General features: G+C 45.2%; 1 protein-coding gene across 1 annotated transcript; it reads left to right on the top strand.

The window, feature by feature from the left end:
• The first annotated feature begins 5,629 nt into the window (after positions 1-5,629).
• LOC309442368 (acyl-CoA (8-3)-desaturase-like) lies at positions 5,630-17,640 on the top strand. Its single transcript, XM_082058147.1, has 12 exons — positions 5,630-5,911; positions 8,661-8,771; positions 9,057-9,254; positions 10,276-10,377; positions 10,548-10,676; positions 12,112-12,172; positions 12,290-12,366; positions 13,412-13,509; positions 13,864-13,960; positions 14,536-14,615; positions 15,030-15,155; positions 15,924-17,640. Exons 1-12 carry the CDS (start codon positions 5,717-5,719, stop codon positions 15,973-15,975), a joined length of 1,326 nt encoding a protein of 441 aa, XP_081914273.1. The 5' UTR covers positions 5,630-5,716; the 3' UTR covers positions 15,976-17,640.
• Positions 17,641-18,917: the final 1,277 nt, after the last annotated feature.

The following is an 18,917-nucleotide window of genomic DNA, read 5'->3' as shown; positions in this document are numbered from 1 at the left end:
GGAGCGCAGGGTGTCCCTTGCGTTCACTAGAAGGAAAGGTTGAGGAGCTCTGGATGTTCACTAGAAGGAAAGGCTGAGGAGCTCTGGATGTTCACTAGAAGGAAAGGCTGAGGAGCTTCAGATGCTAGTTGAGATGGGGGAATAATTAATTGAAATACAATGGGAAATAGATACATGAGATCCTGAGAGCAAGGGAGCCTGGGGTGAGGAACCCAGTGGTTGGGTAGAGATGTCATTGAGCATCACTTTAATAACCAAAGTAAACTTTTCCTCCACCCCTCAAGGGCAGACACGAACTTTGTTCTCTTTTTATTTCCTAACTTTAATCATAAAAATGTCCATTGAAAAGCATAGTTTTCAAGATAAATCTTGTTTTCAGTTAGTCTGTATAATACTGGCCGTTTTGCTTCCTCTGTTACATGTGCTGCTAGAGCTGGCTAATTAATCGATCTATTTCAACTCTATTTAAAATTGAGGATGAGTTTGATATTTTCCCCTGACACATTCTGGTATTTTGAAGGAAGTTGGCGACGCTTTTTCTGTTTCATGGGAAAGCTGACTTAACTTTACAAGGCAACCAACCAACCAACAAACAGCGATTCCCATTGTGTTTCTGTCGCTGGCACGAATGGCACATTCCACAGTGGGTCTTGGGTTGGTTGTGTGGGATTATCAGGGTCAGGGCACAAACTGCTCTGGATGCCAAGGAACCCGAGTACATAATCCCACTTGTTTAGCAGAGAAAGGAGAAGACATTGTGAGCACCCATCAGGATAAAAATAAGGAGGGAAAGGCTCTGTTCTTAATGGTGCCTTGTCACTATAATCTGATTTGTAGTAATTTGTAATGAAAAGTCACTAATCTTAATTTGCATACCAAAAAATACATTTATTTTCATCTCAACAACTCCATCCCTTATGTGCAGTGTTCTTGTTTTTTTCTGGCAAGATGTAAACTCCTCCCAAATCACAATCATCTTCCTCCAGTAGCCCGTAATATATTAATTCTTTCCATCTGTCATCTAGTACAATTATTGCATCTAAATTTTAACAGACAGTTGTTAGGGCAGAGAACAAGAGCAAATACTCCATGCAGTTAATGTGGGCCAAAGAAACACCATTTATATGGAAACCCAAGAATTTATAGTCAGTATAATTAAAGTGTTAGCAACCTAAATAGTTGCAGGTACTTGTCTAGTCTAAATTATTCAACTATTACAGCTCGTTCCCAATAACACAACAGTTGATAAGAATAAAGGAAATATTTCTAGTATCTACTCCTTTTGCTGGTGTTAGGCTGACCCTTCCAGTACACCTTCCTAAACCTGAGATTAGGAACTGAGCTCGCAATAGCTAAAATTAGTGGTTTCCTCTTGCATTTGCTTCCTCAGCGAAACGGTTTTAATTGCACTGGTGACATCCTCCTGTAAATCCTCACACCGCAGTTCCCATGCACTCTGCATCTGAGGCTTCTCCGAAGCTGAACAAAAGCCAAGAACTGCTTCTTCTTTCACACTTCTCTGTTTTAAACTGTGTTTTGTTGTTTGTTTGTTTAGGGTTTTTTTTTTCAGTGTTTGTTTTTCTTTAAAATCTCCTATTTTCTGTGGGTTCAGACTTCACCATCCATTATTCTAACTCATTTTCTCCTGCTTCAAGATGATAAAATAAAGGCTGCCCCCCTTTCAGCCCATCTCCTCTATTACTGGTTTGGTCACCAGGTGCTTGGGTACTTAGTGATCCCTCACCACCTCACTTAATGTATTTTAAAGTACGTTACAGCCCAATCATGGTAGTGACCTAAGGAGCTCTAATATGTTTTCTCTGACTTTTGGTGATCCCGAGTCATCTCAGATGCTAAGAATGAATTGCAGCTGCATCAGAAGACTGAATCAAAGAGCTCCTCTTATCTCTCCTCTGATTTTTGATGATTTTTGCTAATCTAGGAAGCTGGGTCACAGCCAGATCACGACAATAAAGAGAAATGGACACGGGAATACTAGAGGTAAAACAAGGAGTCAAACACTGCAAAGAAAAAATGCTGTTGGAAGAGCAGAGCGGCCAGGTCTGGTTTTATAATAGCTAATTATGCTGATTGTCTTCCAGCAAGGATCGCTCCCTGTTAACGGCAGTGGTCACAGCTGGATGTGGGGTGGTGGTGAGCGTATAACAACAGCTGTTTCCCCTTGCAATCTTTATTACAAAGATCTCGTTCTCTGTGAGACCCATTGAGATCCTGAGGATGGTGAGTGTAGGAGAAGTTGGTGTTGAAAACTGGTGGCTTGTAGCAGGACACGAAAATTCTTCTCTGCTTGGAATTGGGTGATTCAAGGAGCCTCCGTGATGTTTTACCCTGGGTTAAATCACCTACTGAGAGGAAAAGGAACAGAGCACAGATTTTCCATCAGAAGCAGCTTTGAAGGTAATTCCAAGGACTGTTGTATAATTTGTTTGGGGAAATATGTTAATAACGTGTTAACGTTCCTTATAGCTTCTGGTCCTGGTGAAATCATGAGGGGAACAAGGCTGTGGTTTGGCAAGCTCAGTGATGCTCTTTGGCTTTTGTTACCATCCCCTAAAACAAGTTTCCAAATGTGTGGTTTAATGTGGTGCATAGGAAAAGGAAACCTGAACAGTGCCTCTCGTATCAACGGTGAAAAGTCAAACTAAAAATATCAACTAAATTCATTACAATTATTCTTTTGTGCAAAAATCAGAAAAAAAAATAGAAATGGAAATAATTACTGCATTGTTACAATTACGGTTAAATTAAAAAATATGCAAAACATTATTTATTTATGTCTTTTATAGTTATGTTTGTGAGATGGCCAGCAGTCAAAATACAAAGCAATTTGTGGTTTTTTTGCTGAGATTAGGAGAAAACCTTTAATTTCATGGGTGACGGTGCCCATGTGTCTAAGCAGAGATTTGATGCATTAGCTGTGGCTCTGCTAAAGGAAGGGAAATAAAAGACGTTCAATACAGCGTTTCAGAGAATTCCAATGCAGCGATATGTGATGTAGCATCAGGTGATGTTCAGAACGAGAAGGGATGCAGCCTGGTCTGGCGGTTCTTTGTTTCTATGGTTACATTCAACCGGAATTGCTGGAACTGGGTCAGATTGGAAGGTGTGAATGAAAACAAAGGAATTTGGAACCGGTGACGAGAGCTCAGAGAGAAGACTCTTGCTACTAGGGAAAGCAAGAAGGTGGAGACAGGCATTTTAAAGTACGTTTAATGTATGTGTATGAAGTCTCACGCAGATGAATCTGTCTGTTTTAGCATCGTTAGCTCTTATATCATTATTCTGTGGTCTAGTGTAAGGATAATCCGCAGACCACCCTCAACAATGTGATTTACCTGCAGTGCCACCTTCCCTTCCTCTGGCTGCACATCAGGCAGCAGCAGCCACATGTGGCCACAGCAGCAAAAGATGCTGTGGGAGCTGAGAGGGAGAGGCAGGAGAGATGGAAAAGTGGGAGAAATTGGTTGGAAAGGGGATAAAAAAGCCAAGGGCAGGGAAGATGAGGCATCCTCAGCCCAGAAGCGAAGAGAAACAGGTTGTAAATTGGTCTAGAAATAAGCAGTTTGGGTGTGAACTGCACTGCTTTTTTGTTCCTTGGGCTTTTCTGCTTCCTCCAAATCGTATATCTGGTTCACAATCTAATTTTCCAGGCTGTGTTTTCACCTGGCATATAACACTGACCACCAAGCCTCTGTCCTTTCCACATGACAAGTCATCTAGGACCAGCCACTCGATATTTTCACCCCGTTCCCGCGTTCTTTACCTCCTCAGAGCAGGACTTGGCGCTTGCTCAAGCTGATCTACTTGATGTTCTTGTCAGCCTGCCCATCTCTCTTGCCCTCCGGTGTATCAAACCCACAGTGTGATACAATCAGCAAATCTATATAAAGCTGCATTTATCCCATTTCCCGTGGTAGGAAGCGAAGGCGTTTAAATAACTCTGGCACCTGCACCGACAACTTTAGGAATGTGTCTTGTAACCAGCTACTTTATGAGCAAGCCAAGATGATGAGGGCTGTCGGTTGCCCTCAAATATGTTTGAAATAAATTTATCCTGTGCCTATGGCTGCACCAACGGTATAGAATCCTAAAATTATAGAATATCCTGAGTTGGGAGGGACTCACAAGTGTCACAGTATCACAGTATGTTTGGGATTGGAAGGGACCTCAGAAGATCATCCAGTCCAATCCCCCTGCCAGAGCACGAACACCCAGATGAGGTTACACAGGAAGGTGTCCAGGTGGGTTTGAATGTCTGCAGAGAAGGAGACTCCACAACCCCCCTGGGCAGCCTGGGCCAGGCTCTGCCACCCTCACTGAGAAGAAGTTTCTTCTCAAATTTAAGTGGAACCTCTTGTATTCCAGCTTGATCCCATTACCCCTTGTCCTGTCATTGTTTGCCACCGAGAAGAGCCTGGCTCCATCCTCGTGGCACTCACCCTTTATGTATTTATAAACATTAATAAGGTCACCCCTCAGTCTCCTCCAAACTAAAGAGCCCCAGCTCCCTCAGCCTTTCCTCACACGGGAGATGCTCCACTCCCTTCATCATCTTTGTTGCCCTGCGCTGGACTCTCTGCAGCAGTTCCCTGTCCTGCTGGAACTGAGGGGCCACAACTGGACACAATATTCCAGATGGGGTCTCACCAGGGCAGAGCAGAGGGTCAGGAGAACCTCTCTCGATCTACTAACCACCCCCCTTCTAATCCACCCCAGGTCCCATTGGCTTCCTGGCCACAAGGGCACAGTGCTGGCTCATGGTCACCCTGCTGTCCCCAGGACCCCCAGGTCCCTTTCCCCTACACTGCTCTCTAATATGTAATTTCCCAACCTATACTGGAACCTGGGGTTGTTCCTGCCCAGATGCAGGACTCTACACTTGTTAAATTTCATTAGGTTATTTCATTAACTTATATACTTCCTTCTAAAATTAATGTCTTTGTTAGCAATAAAATGGTTTGCGCAACAGTGGAATAACTCTGAGTGTCGATGCTACTGCTTCTGTGTTTTGTAGTGGGGGTTTGTTTGGGTCTTTGTGTTTTCCTCCCTCCTACTTTTGTCTGTTGACGTCACTTCAGTCGGCATTTTACGGATCCTGATTTCTGATGTGACGTTTCGGGGGCCATTTGTTTGGTGGATCGGAAGTAGCTTTTGCTATGTTTTTATGGGAAAAAGCCTTCAGAATGTGTTCTAAATGCTAAACTCACAGTGTGTGGATACCTCAAATATATAAGGTTGTAATATTAGAAACCTGAAAGTTGATTTTAAGCTCTCAGTGTTATCATAAGCTTTGGTATTTTGCTATTGTTTTGGTTGAAGTATCAATCATATACGTGAAAACAATTGGAAAAAAAAAAACCAAAACTTTAAATATATCACAGCCCATCATTTATTACAGCCTGAACAGCTGAAGATGCCAAGCTGGAGGCCGAAGTTTCCTCCTTTTCCCCGATTTCCACCACCAAACCGCGCTCCCGCAGCCCCGAGCCCCGCTCCATAGCGCGTCCCTCCAGGGGGCGGGCGCAACGCGAGCGAGGACCAATGAGAATGCGGTGATGGAGGGGGAGGCGGGGCTTGAGGGAGCGGGGAGCCAATAGGAGGCGAGCCAGCGGGCCGGTTTTCAAGGGGTTGGGAAGGAGCGAGGAGGGCCGAGCCGAGCCCAGCTAAGCGGAGCCGAACCGAGCCCAGCCCAAGCATGGAGGACTCCGAACCGGGCCGGGGGCTGCGGCGCTTCACCTGGGAGGAGATCGGGCAGCGGAACGGGCGGGGGCCGGGGACGCAGGAGCGGTGGCTGGTGATCGAGAGGAAGGTGTACGACATCAGCCATTTCTGCCGGAGGCACCCGGGAGGATCCCGGGTCATCAGCCACTACGCCGGGCAGGACGCCACGGTGAGCGGCGGGGGGGTGTCCGTCCCCCGGGGCTTCATCCACCGAGGGCTCCATCCCCCGGGTGTCCGTCCCTGGGGTGTCAGTATCCGGGGGCTCCATCCCCGGGGCTCCATCTCCCGGAGGGTCGGTCCCCGGGGCTCCATCCGCCGGGGTGTCCGTCCCTGGAGTGTCGGTATCCGGGGGCTCCGTCCCAAGGAGGGTCCGTCCCCGGTTCTTTCGGGGCATCCCGGGGAGGGATGGATGGAGGAGGAACGGTCGGGGCAGGGGCACAAGTGTCGTTGTCCCCTATCCCTAAGCCGCGTGAGGGGGGACACGCGTGGAGTGGGGGGGATCACCAGGGACCAAAACACGAGCAGGGGGCGAGTGGCAAGTTGGGGCGAGCAAGGGGCTGCTCAATGAAGAGACGCTGGGCTGTGTTCTGCACATAGTGTGACCTCGTATGTGCAAAGATATCTACTGAATTTTGTAGATTTTTACAAGGAAACATTTTTGCGGGAGTAACAAAAGCATCCCACAAATAGCGCGTCTGCAAACGGCCGTAAATCTGGGAAAAAACAAACAAACAAAACAGCAGCAACAACAACAAAACCCAACCAACAATAATTTTTGCATGCATGTAGCAAATAGGAATTCTCTTGTTTTTCTACATGGTGAGCCACAGGCCGGAACTGAACAGAAACACATGAGGTATTTGTAGTGACACTGTGTGTGCACATAGACTTACTATTTTCTTTTTTGCAAGTATTTGGGTGAATTCGGCTTCCTCTGACTTTAAAAACTCAGCACCACGTTTCCAAGAGATGCAAAATCTTGCTGAAAATCGCATTTCAGTCTTTATAATAGAAAAAATCATTCATGCCTGGACGCCAATTACTATTGCAATGCGGAGGAAACATTGTTTGAATTGACAAGCAGGGTGTGGGGTAATTTTGTCGCTGTGTTTCCTTCCTTTGTCTGCTTATGTCTTTCGCAAAAGAAAACGTGTTTTTTTCTAAATGTAAATATTTAGACCCAAGGGCAGGTGTGGGGTGGTGAAGCTACCACGAGAATGTTTTTAAAGGGCGATGTTTCAGGCCAGTTTTGTCCCTGCCCAGAAAGGATGGACCTCAAGATCTAGCGCTTTCTTTCACTTCATCATACGCATATAATGTAAAGCTGAAGATAACATACAAATTCGCACCCATTTCATGCACAGAGGCGTTTTTGAAGCCCTGTTGCTGTGCGATCAGGAACGAGCCGGTGGCAGTGACCAGCACGTAGGGCTGAGCACAGTTAGATGGTCACATTGCAGCCAGCTGCATTTTTCAGGCTGCAGCCAAACTGCTGACCGCTCCGGAACCTGAGCCAACTCAATTCCCATTTTACCCATAGTTTTGTCCTGGAAATGAAAAAAAAAAATAATAAAACAGGCTTCCCAAAACCAGGAAAAAAGAAAGAAGTAAGGAAAGAACACCTTTAGTTTGCTAAATGCCACTAGAGCGCCGTGATTTCTAGAAGGTGCAATTGGTGGTCCCTTAAGCTCCCCTTAGCGTTGCTCTGCAAGGTTTTACAGCCTCCATGGGAAAGACTGGTCTAAACGTGTGGTACCATCCTCCTCTGATTGGCCCGCATACTCCTCCCCATTTTGTTCTTCCTTTTTCAATAAGAAAATGCAAATGTACATTCCCTTCTCCTGTCCCCCTCATTCACATAAACCTGCTACAACTAAGATACAACAGGCCTGACCCAGAGCTGGCAACATCAGCTGTTTTTTTAACCCCTTTCTTCAGTAGAGATCTTTCAAAAAGACAATTTATTTTAAAGCATGCAATGATAAATTAGTAACTATAGCGCTGAATGGCGCGTGGTGTGGGAAGTGTACAAACTGGTGTGCAGTGGGCAAATATTGTCTCAAAAAAAGCATCCTGAGGCCAGGGGAGATGGTAAAATACGTGCTGGTTTGGATGCCAGGAGAGAAAGATGTAAAAGGAGGTAAATGGGAGATCTTTGCTGGGAAGCAGATGTCAAACTGCCATGTGTGCTCAGGGGATTTGTAATCTAAGTATAGTGGGAGGGTTGACAGTGATAACAACACCTAATGATTTTTTCAGCTGGCTGCCTGGTCACCATGGAGATTGCCGTGAGATTGAAATGATAAAAGTAACTGATTTCTCTAACAGGGATCTTTGGAATTGTCAGAGAAAATAAAACAGGAGGAAATAAAACTATCCTAGGCAGATGTGGCAGGGTGTGCATTGGAGGTTGCTGAGGGTGCGTGTTTGGGAAAACATGGGGGTTTTAAGAGAGTCGCTGGGAGCTGCTGTCACCTGTGTCCTGCTTCTCCTGGTATTTTTCCCAGTTCGGCCAGGTTTTTGTGCTAATATCCTGCCCTTCTCCCCAGTCAGACTCTCATTTCAGGATATGGAGCCTGAGGAAAAATAAGATGGAAACTAAAGATAAAAACAGAGGAGTACGTGGCTGAGAATACATCTTGTGATTCAACAGGAGATGTAATTTTCAGACTCGGAAGAGGGAAGTGAGCCCATATTTCTTGGGAACATGCACTTATCAGCATCCAGATAAGGAATTATACAGAGAATTCAGCTTCAAATGGTGTGAAGAAAACAGCAGGGTTTGTGGCAATAAGATCTGGTTCAGCTCCATTAGTAGGGTTGTTTTCTGCTGAGCCCCGGATATCATGAAATGTATTTATTTTCCTGCCACCTGAATGATCATTTGTCTTCAGCCTGTCCCTGTATCTGTATTTCAGGATCCTTTCATAGCGTTTCATCTTGACAAGACACTAGTAAGAAAGTACATGGGCCCACTCTTAATTGGGGAACTGGCACCGGATCAGCCCAGCTTTGAGCCCAGCAAGAATGTAAGTATTTAAAAGCTTGATATTTGGGATGAAAATGTGCAATTTAACTGCTCTTACTGGCAGCTGGAATTCCCTGTACATACAATGACAGGATCTCCTGGATCACTATGTTGGTCTGAAGCTTCCCCTTCACCTCATTATTTATAGTCTTAGTGAAGATTTGTCTCCAGATGACCCTCAGCTTTTCCCCATTGCTACAGAAGCTCCTTGAAAGGAGAAACCGAGCTCCTCCTTGGGTTCCCGAGCCATTTTCACACCAGCAGATACTCTTGGGTCTCCCCACAGAAAAAGCTGGTAGAAGATTTCCGTGAACTCCGTGCAGCCGTGGAGAAGATGGGGCTTCTCAGCCCCAACCCTGCCTTTTTCATCCTGTATCTCTGCCACATCTTGCTGTTGGATGTTGCCGCTTGGCTCGTCATCTGGTATTTCGGAGCGTCCACGGTGCCTTTCCTCTGCTCGGCGCTGCTCCTCGGCACTGTCCAGGTAAAAAAGCAGGCGAGACATGAGGAAGAAATTGTTGGCCCTGAGGGTGGTGGGAGCCTGGCCCAGGTTGGCCGAAGAGATGGTGGATGAACCATCCCTGGAGACATCCCAGGCCAGGCTGGACGGGGCTCTGAGCACCCTGAGCTGGTGAAGATGTCCCTGCTCATGGCAGGGGGGGCACTGGGGGAGCTTTAGATGTCTCTTCCAACCCAAACCATTCTATGAAAACGAAGCCATAGAAGCACCAAGAGCCAACCCTTTGAGACTTAGATGCTCATTGCCATAAGCACAGGAGAAACCTGATCTTTGTGGACTTCCCCAAATCCTTCTTCTCCCCAAAGGGCACAGTGACAGTGCCACGACACTCTCCTTTGCTAGAGCAGGCTTTGCCCTGCTTTTTCCTTCCCGTAGCCCATCAAAGCCCTCCTTATTCCCAGCCTTCTTCCCACAATGAGAGCCACACTACGCCTCGGAGGTCCCTGGTGCCAGAACTCCAAAGCTGTGGCCAAGCCACCAAAGTTCCCATGGGAACCCGCAGCGAGTCAGAGGAGACGGCAGAGCCGCTCTCAAAGCCCCGGCTATTCCTCCCTGCCCGCCCGATCCCCTTGGAATTACAAGTACTCAGAGGAGGCAGCAGCAAGCTGCTCCTTAAAGGAGACTTTGTTGCCGACTTCAGTGCAGTTTTGTGAAAGAATAAATGCTGTTTCTGAGCTCTATGACCTTTTTTTTTCCGTCCCCCCCGCAATGATATTTTTTGATTCCTCGTGAAAACAACTATCTGGGACTAAAAGTCATTAGGCAAAGTCTGGGTTGCAGCGGTACATAGTGAAAGAGAAGTGTTTGGACTGGGTTCTAGTGGAAATTAGCGCAAATTAGTGGAAATGTCCTTGCTGTCCAGGGTTATGTTGTGAGGAGCGTGGGAGTGGGAGAACTGAAAGCCCTTTTCACATGCAGAGACTCCTGACTCTTCTTTTTTATCCCCAGCAGCGCTGATCTTTTTAAATCTATTGTTTAATTGCAGGCCCAGGCTGGCTGGCTCCAGCACGATTTTGGACACCTTTCAGTCTTTAGCAAGTCCAGGTGGAACCACTGGGTGCACAAGTTCGTCATCGGCCATCTGAAGGTGGGCATTGGGTGTTGAAAGGGACTGCGAGTCCTTGCCTGGGATGCTCTGCGGTCAAAACCAACTTCAGTAACAAGAAGAAACCAAATTCAAGGAAATACTGGGGTGGGAGGACTAAGGGCAGAAGATACAACTTCTTTACAACACTCTCTTCTCATTCCTTCCTCCAGGGAGCACCAGCCAGCTGGTGGAATCACCTCCACTTCCAACACCACGCCAAACCCAACTGCTTCCGAAAGGACCCCGACGTTAACATGCACCCCTTATTCTTTGCTTTGGGAAAAACACTCTCGGTAGAGGTGAGAGCTGGCGAAGGTTGGGAGGGTGCAGAATTAGGGTTTAAACTGGGAAAGCTGTGGAGAGCTTGGAGACTTGTTGGTTTGGTCAATGAGATCTCTCGGTAATTCAGGAATTTGGAGAAAGTGCAGCGTGGCATTAATGACCTTCGAAAAACAAGAAGAAAAAAAGATCCTGATGCATCACTAGCTTCCATATACTTCATGTCACACTGTTTTGTTTGTTTGTTTTTCCTTAATACAATCTTGCTGTGGATTGCAATTATCCAAATTTATTCTGAAGTTTTAAAGAAAAACACCAAAACTGCTTCTGCAAAGTGAGAAGTACATCCAGAAAATGGTTTGATTTGCTATTTTATATAGTGCTACTTCACTTTCTACTAGTCCCTAGTATTCCTTAATTATACTTCAATACTTGTGGGGTTTTTCTTAAAATTTCAACTGAAGTTACTTTTGCTGTGTTTTAAAATAAGGATGAAATATTTGTCACAGTTCTAAGTTCATATGTCCCTGAAGAGACATTTGCATAAAGATAAGGTTCCAAATTGTATTTGCCAAGATCAGCTTTGAGTAATTGTAACGTTTTGGGAAATGAAGCAGCGGGTGATATTTACAATTGCCGATCAAAAGAGCTATTTCAGGGGTCTCAGTTTGACAGGGGCTGTCAGACCGGAGTCCAACTCTATTTCTGATACAACACTGAAATTAATGGAATGGCTTTAGCATTTTCCGGTCCTTTAAAAAAAATAGTTACATAAATTCATAGCGTCACCTGGCTTACATGCTATGATTTGCATTGAAATTAAGGAAGGGCTGCGATTCGGAAATGGTTTGGACGTGCACAGGAATATAATGGAGTTCCTCAAGGAAGCCAGTGACGTGATCTGTTATATTTATACAGCAAACATTGACAAATTAGTGGCCTCGGGAGGAGGATAATCTGTTCACCCCTGTTCCTGTGGACATAGTTTAGTGTCTAGATGCTCGTTTCTCCGCTTTGGGGATTAATTGCAAGTAGGTGGGAGTTCTGCACACCGTTATCTTTATTTATAGCGTTGTAGGTGTTTCTTTTCTCTGAAGCTATATTGGCAGCAAACTGTTCTCAGTGCCTTACGTGGGTTTGGGTTTAAGTGTTAAGCAACTGTGCCCTCTGTAGGGAAAGGGCCTCCAGTGCACGCTGCTTTTTGCGGTGCAAGGGACTATCCAGCCTCTTGTGCACCTAAAGCAGGGCTGAGAACTTATCGTAGCAGTCAGAGGCTGGAATTCCAGGGGATGATGAAACCAGTGGTGTGGTGGAAGCTGGCGTGGTCTGGTAGGACATCTCTTTGAAAGGTTAGAAGGTATCTAAGCATGCGTTTCTTTGCAAGTATAAGTAGGAGTGTATGCATGGGTGTCTCTAGCTGTCTTCACAACCTGAGTAATTTGCTTATTTTAACAGCTTGGTGTGCAAAAGAAGAAATTCATGCCTTATAACCACCAGCACAAGTACTTCTTCATCAGTGAGTAACCCAACCCTTTCGCGGTTGTATGGACAGCATTGACTCAACCCTTTCCTTTCCCAGTTCACCTCCCTGGGGTAAAAGGACATGGTTAATGTCTCTCTTTTTCCACTCTAGTTGGTCCTCCAGCTCTGGTGCCTCTTTACTTCCAGTGGTATGTCTTCTACTTTGTGGTCCAGCGGAAACAGTGGGTGGTAAGTTGGCTGCGCTTTGCCAACGGTGGCTTCTCCTTCTTTAATGGATACTTTTCAATGCAAGAAATTACTGGAAGGAACGCTGAGCTGTGAGTCTCGTTGGCGATGTATGATCTTGGAAATAATATCTCATGTTCTGGCTCGGTCCAGGGTGTGTGAGTGTCTAGAAACGTTCCTTCTGCAGATTTGATGTTCATACAGAGCTTGTCCTTCAGGTGGCATGAGTGTCTATTTGAAAGGAGAAGTGCTCATTCTGGCCATTGGTTTTTGTTTTCTAAAAGCAGTACAATAGAATCTTTTGGGCACAGAAAAAGGGGAAAAGTAGCAGAATTCAAGGGGGTTTGGAGGAGTATGAAGTACACCTCCATTTTGAAAAATGATGTCTTAAAAATCAAGAAGGTTTCAGGGAGCTAAAGCTGAATGGTTGCAGTTCAGTGTGAAGTGGAATAGGGGATGTGTAGCGGACTTTTGGAGTTAAGAATGTGATTTGTTAGGGGAAAACTTAGGACCTTGAGGAATAACATGGTCTCCAGTGACTTTAGAAAAAAATGCATCAAAAGCTGGCTTTGTTTTGAGATGTTGGGGTTGGAGACAAGGCGGCTTGGCTGCTTTATTCTTGCCTGGGAGGTGGGACAGTCAGGAGAAAATAAACATGAGGGGAATAAGAGATTCCAAGAAATGTGAAGAGGGACAAAAAAGGATGAGGTGGAGGTAAAGCAGAGCTCTTCATTCTTTTCACTGCCTGGGTTTTTGCTTTTCTCACTGCTTGCTTTATCTTTGTAGCCAGAGGAAAATGTGATGCTTTAGAATATGTCCTCTCTAGTGTTTGTCCTGTGCTTGGCTCATAAAACCAGGATAATTCCTGAGCGCAGGAATGTCTGTGTCTGTGTGTCAGATTGCTTTGTCATGGGGCTGGGGAGGGTAAATCTGTTAGTAGAAGATATTACGGGAGGTTTTAAAAGGAGCGCCATGTAGAGTGGATGGCAGATTCAGAAGCCAATAATTCTTCCTCTTAATGAAGTTGTATCTGTTCCCTGCACTGCAGGACCTGGCCTGGATGCTGACCTTCTACATCCGATTTTTTCTCACCTACTTGCCCTTGCTGGGGGTGAAGGGTATCCTGGGGCTTCACCTCTTAGTCAGGTATCATTCAACTTATAATTCCTCCATTTCTCTACTATTCTCAATATCCTATTGATCTTTTGTGTCAGCTTTTCTTCAACCTCCGGTTATCTTTCTCATCTGCTCCCTATCCCTCTATCTCTTTATGCGTTTCCACAAGACAGACGTGGTTGCCTGTCCACTGTGTCTAAAGACACATTAGAAGGTTGAAAGTATCTTTGTAGAGAATAAAAATAGTCTATAGGTTTGATCTTCTGAGCAGATGTTCGGGGTTCTTGGCATCCATTTTATCAAATAATTACTAGCTTATACGTGTACGAGTGTTTTGTAGCGTAGGTGTGAGATATTGTTCTTTGTGTGTCTTTGTATGCACAGGTTTATAGAGAGTAACTGGTTTGTCTGGGTTACACAAATGAATCACATCCCGATGCACATTGATTATGACAAGAACGTGGACTGGTTCTCCACCCAGGTGAGACCATCTTTCTGTGTGACTTTGGAGGTGAAAAGTTATCGTTTTGTGTATGTAACACCCATGAGAGCTGATCATAGAAATGATAGGAACTGAGAGGGGAAAACAGAAGGACCTTGTCCTCACTGTGCAAAGAAAGAAGGTGCAGAAGTGGGCTGGAGGCTTCAAATGCTGAGCACAGATGCCTCAAATGAAATAATTAGAGATGCTACAGTGCTCTGCAGGTAGAAAAGAGCTTTTCGTGCGTGGAGGATGCAGATCTCTCTTGTGTGCTCTGTCTTATTTTAGTTCTGAAGCCATTACATAGGCTTTTAAGTGAGAGAGTTGAAAGTTATGGTTGTTATGGTTTATCTCAGTGGGGAATTCAAGTCTGTTCTGAGTTCTGTTGCTAACAATCATATATCACAACACGGCCATCTCATGTTGATTGGAGATAGCTCTTGGAGTTGCTGTATTCAGCCAGAAGACACGTGCTGATGAGGATCTTGTCCCTGCTTACTGTTGTGTTTGGCACGTGTGAGAGAAGGGACATTGCTAAAACAACACTTAAATGTCACTTTTTTTTCTCCTCCCAGCTCCAGGCAACGTGTAACGTTCATCAGTCCTTTTTCAATGACTGGTTTAGTGGACACCTGAACTTCCAAATCGAGCACCAGTGAGTTGGAGTATGGGTTGGGGGTGTGAGGGAATTTCAAGTGCTAGTTACACCAGGTCTGAAGTGCCTACGTGGTCCCTGTCTCTCTGTCAGCTAATACAAGAACGAAAGATAACACGGATAAATTCTCTGTTCTTTATACGGTGATGGAACGGGAACTCCAAGAAACTTTTTGGAGTGCCCGTGAGCACCAGCACCACTTCAGATATGAGTAGCGTGGCACAGAGTGAGAACTATGAGCCTCCTTTTTATTACGATGGTGACTAAAGTGACACGAGAGGGACCATGACAGAGCGCCGATGGCCACGGGCACAAGGGGAGGTTGGGCATTCTCGGGTTTAGACCCAGAAGAGGGCCAGGAATTCTCTGGGGTGACAACAAATGCCATTGAATCACCACGTGCTTTTTCCACAGCCTTTTTCCTACGATGCCTCGACACAACTACTGGAAGGTGGCCCCGCTGGTGAAGTCCCTGTGTGCCAAACACGGCATCGAGTACCAGTGCAAGCCGTTGTTCACCGCCTTCGCGGACATCGTGCAGTATGTATCCACCCCCGGCCTTCCCTGGGTGGAGGGTTTCCAACATTACGGGGTGAACAAGTGAGGAACATGGGGGAGAGGCAGCCAGCTTGGATCACAGGACTTCTGTGAAGAGCTGTAGATAGTGCAGTTGACTGTGAAAGCGAGTGGAACACTGTTCAGCTATGGGGCTGGTTTCAGTCGTAGCAGGTGAATTAAGAAGGCAGAGGTGTCAGTAGGAAGGACCCAATGGAGAGCTCCTTGTCTTCAGCCTGGAAGAGTTGGAGGTCAGAAGGATGACAGGTCTGGCACCTCTGTCTCCAGTTATGCTCCAGGGAAAGAGGTGTTTTCCTAAGCTTCAACTGTCATTTATTCTTTCTTTTTCCTTCCTTTCTTCGCCTCTTTGCCCCCCAGATACTTCTTATTCCATTGAAAAGTCACGTGGTTCGCTTCTGCTGTGCTCGCTCCTTTTGTTTCCATTCTTATCAAGTTGTTTGCTTTACCCTTCCAGTCTTTGAGGTAGCCCTGGTGGTGTGGTTCTTCTCCATCTTTGTCTGCATTACCTTGCCTCTGAAGATCTCTGGGCAACCGAGTCTGGTTGAAGATGTCCCTGCTTATTGCAGGGGCGTTGAGACTAGATGAGCTGTAAAGGTCCATTCCAAGCCAAACCATTCCATGGTTTTATCATCTCTTTAATCTCTAGATGGGAATTCTTCACACAAGGCTCTGTTCCTGGATGCTGTATTTTATTACCTGGTGTCTAAGGAAATGTCGTTCTTCCCTTGGCAGCTCTTTGAAGGATTCAGGGGAGCTCTGGCTCGATGCCTACCTACATAAATAAGCAGCAGTGGATCCTTACAGAGGAATTCCCCACCCTTGTTGCCTCCTGTGGGGAACACCATGAAGATACAGCACAGAGGAGAGAGCTGGCTAAGCCAGAGGTGGGGAGGTGGTGCAGCTTATTCCAGTGATGAATGTGATTAATATGATTTTTTTTTTTTTTTTTTTTTTTTTAAAACGACATGTTCTTAGTTCTTGTGCTTCTTTCATTCCTCTTCTCTGGTGCTGAGTTATGGGGAAAAGGTGAATGGAGGAGTTTACGTTCCACCAGGCTGGAGGCAGCTTTGGAACTGGGGGCAGATTCCTTTCTGTCTGCTGATACTTCATTTGCTGAGTATATAGGTGGGAAATCTCTTATCTAACGTAGACTTTTCTGAGGTGGCTCTCGTGATGAATGTAGTAAGAAAGTTGAGACAGCATGAAATCAAAGCACATGGCAATTATTGAAATGTGGAAGCAATAGGGAGTTGTGTAGGTACAGTATGTTCAAATACCTATATCCAATTAACAATGGCAATAGAAGTGCAAAACCAAGGGGCAGCGAGGAGCATGTGAGAGCCCAAACCAATCTGTATATATGTGGGTGAGGTGGAGAAGGTGCTGGCAGCAGTTCTGTAGGAAATAATCATGGGGAAAGAGATCTAATTAGAGCCCTAATCAACAGGAAAGAGGAGGTTCTTCCCCAGGCGCGTAGATGTGAGAGCTCAGCCATGTTCTGTGCGAATGCTGCCCTCCACATCTCCTCTGTGGTGAAGACCTCCGGGTTATTTGCCCATTTGTAACCTCCCATGGAGTCTATGCACGTGGTTTCCACTTCTGGGTGTTATTGAACCCGTTCCTGAAAGACAGAAGAGGCAGAAATATGGCACGTCCATGCCTGGGATCCCTACAAGGGTTATTAAGGCAGCAAAAGGGTCACCTGAAGCTTCACTCTTTTTGAGTGATTTGTTAAGCAGAGAGAACTCGTGACTTCTGGCCCACGGAGCAGGAGGTATTCCCATCCGAGCTGCAGTCAAATTTAATGAAGATATCAAAGTGCTAGGGGTTAGGGTGCTGGTTAAATGCATTTAACTCTTCAACCAGCAGAAGTCAGCAGGCTGCATAACCCTGTAGGTACATGTCAACCAACACGTTGCTGGTCTTTCTCCTTTGGATGATGTGCCTTCAAAACACACCCTAAAAGGTCACATGCTGTGTGATTTTTGGGGTGTGAATGAGCCTTACAGTATTTTCCTGGGGTCTTTTCATTCACCACACCAACGTTACAGATGCCAAACCAGGATATGGCACCTGGTGTAGCGCTAATGAAGATGGTTCCATCACCCTGTTACCTCAGTGATGGGTGGTTTAGTCTCCAGAAGGGGTGAGTTGATTTTGGGGAATATATGGTGCTTTTTCTGATTAATATCCAAAGGGAGGATGGCTCGTGAGGTAATGGAAGAAACGCATCTTCTCAGGCCAAGTGTGTTGTTAAGCACAGAGTAAAAATGTGATGGGAATAATAAGATAATCATTAAATCATTGATACCTGTTGATAACAACCATAAAAGAAATGGGCCTTAGTTACTCTTTTACCTTGTTTTTTTTTTCCTGCATTTCTTTCCCTCTTATTATTAGAATTGTTGATGGAGGAAAGTCTAATAATAAAATTCCTTATCTCACCAATTATTGCTGTCATCAGAGTAAAATATGTCTGCGCATGAGTCTGCACTCTCTGAAATGTGGAACAAATGTGGAGAGAGAACTGCCATAAACCTCAGCATTCATATATTGGAGGAAGGGAATCGGCTTGCGTGAAGTACACAGTATAAACAATTAACCAAAATCCTACCAAAATAAACAATACACTCTTTTTTAACTCCAGAATGAGGAAAGGAGAAAAAAATGTACCCCTGACTTCTGGAAGTTATATTGCTTTACATGTAGGAAGGTGCATATGTTTGATGGAATCAAGAGCTGTTCTGTAAGGACTTGAATTCAACAGGTAGTTGGGTCTCAGATGAAATTTGGTGGTATTGATAGCTTTGATAGGGTTGATAGCCTTCCACAAAGGGCCAGAAGTCTTGTTATGCTGGTCAGGAGAGTCATTGAGCATCTCAGGTCCATCAGGAGAAAGCTGGGCAAGCGATGAACTACCTAAGGTGGGCAAGAGAAAACACCGAAGGCAAGGAAGTCTTCAGAAATTCTCCAGGGACATTCCATCTCCTTAACTTAAGCTTCACAACTCTGAATTTTGTCTGTTGGATAAAACCACACAGACTGTCCCGGTAGCAAGAATTCTTCCATCTCGTGTTTTGGCTATAATTGCTGGCTTTGAGAATAAAGTTTGCTCCCATGTGCTGTGCCCAGTGAACCTTAAATTAAAGGTTGTTTTTTACTGCAAGTAGAATGGTTTCAACAGGCAAGAAAGGCGCCGTTCTTCTTTTGTCAGGACGAGTTTTTAGCCATCTCTGACAAAAGAGGGAACTGAGCTTCTCGGGTTGACAGATACTAGTGCTCGAGTCCTGAAAATCCTATGAAAGTGCAAATACTTCCATTGTGTTTTGGGGGAAGACGACTGAACTTCAGTTCATGAAGCTTTGAAGGTACTTACCGGGTGGATTATGGCGAATGAGGTAAGTAGAAAAAACACCATTTAGGTCAAACGAGCTGTAAATTTTCAGCAACATTCAAGTGCTTGGTACTGAACAAGTGGCTTTTATTTTTTTTGAATGCCCAGAGTCAAAAACATTCATTATCTGCCTGTTTAATTTTGAAAATGCATATAAATCAGAGCTACCCCCTGGGCCAGGATGATCTAGGAGTTAATGGTTTTGAAAAAAATGATGTGCTGCTTTAGTGCCTAAGACTTCGGAGACTCTTGTTGTGTTTTCTGTGCAATACACTAAACCCATTGCCTGAATAACCAGGAAAAATAATGTCTATGAACTGATTCACAGTCCT

The sequence above is a fragment of the Streptopelia decaocto genome (genome assembly GCF_964273445.1).
Source record: "Streptopelia decaocto genome assembly, chromosome: 7".
Lineage (NCBI taxonomy): Eukaryota > Metazoa > Chordata > Aves > Columbiformes > Columbidae > Streptopelia > Streptopelia decaocto.
The sequence above is the reverse complement of the archived record's forward strand: the minus strand, read 5'-3'. Positions and strand labels throughout refer to the sequence as shown.

Coding starts and splice junctions, on each gene's coding strand:
- LOC309442368 (XM_082058147.1), top strand. CDS start 5,717: ATGGAGGACTCCGAACCGGGCCGGGGGCTGCGGCGCTTCACCTGGGAG. Junction 8,772..9,056: donor GCTTTGAGCCCAGCAAGAAT/GTAAGTATTTAA, acceptor GTCTCCCCACAG/AAAAAGCTGGTAGAAGATTT. Junction 10,677..12,111: donor GAAAAACACTCTCGGTAGAG/GTGAGAGCTGGC, acceptor TTATTTTAACAG/CTTGGTGTGCAAAAGAAGAA.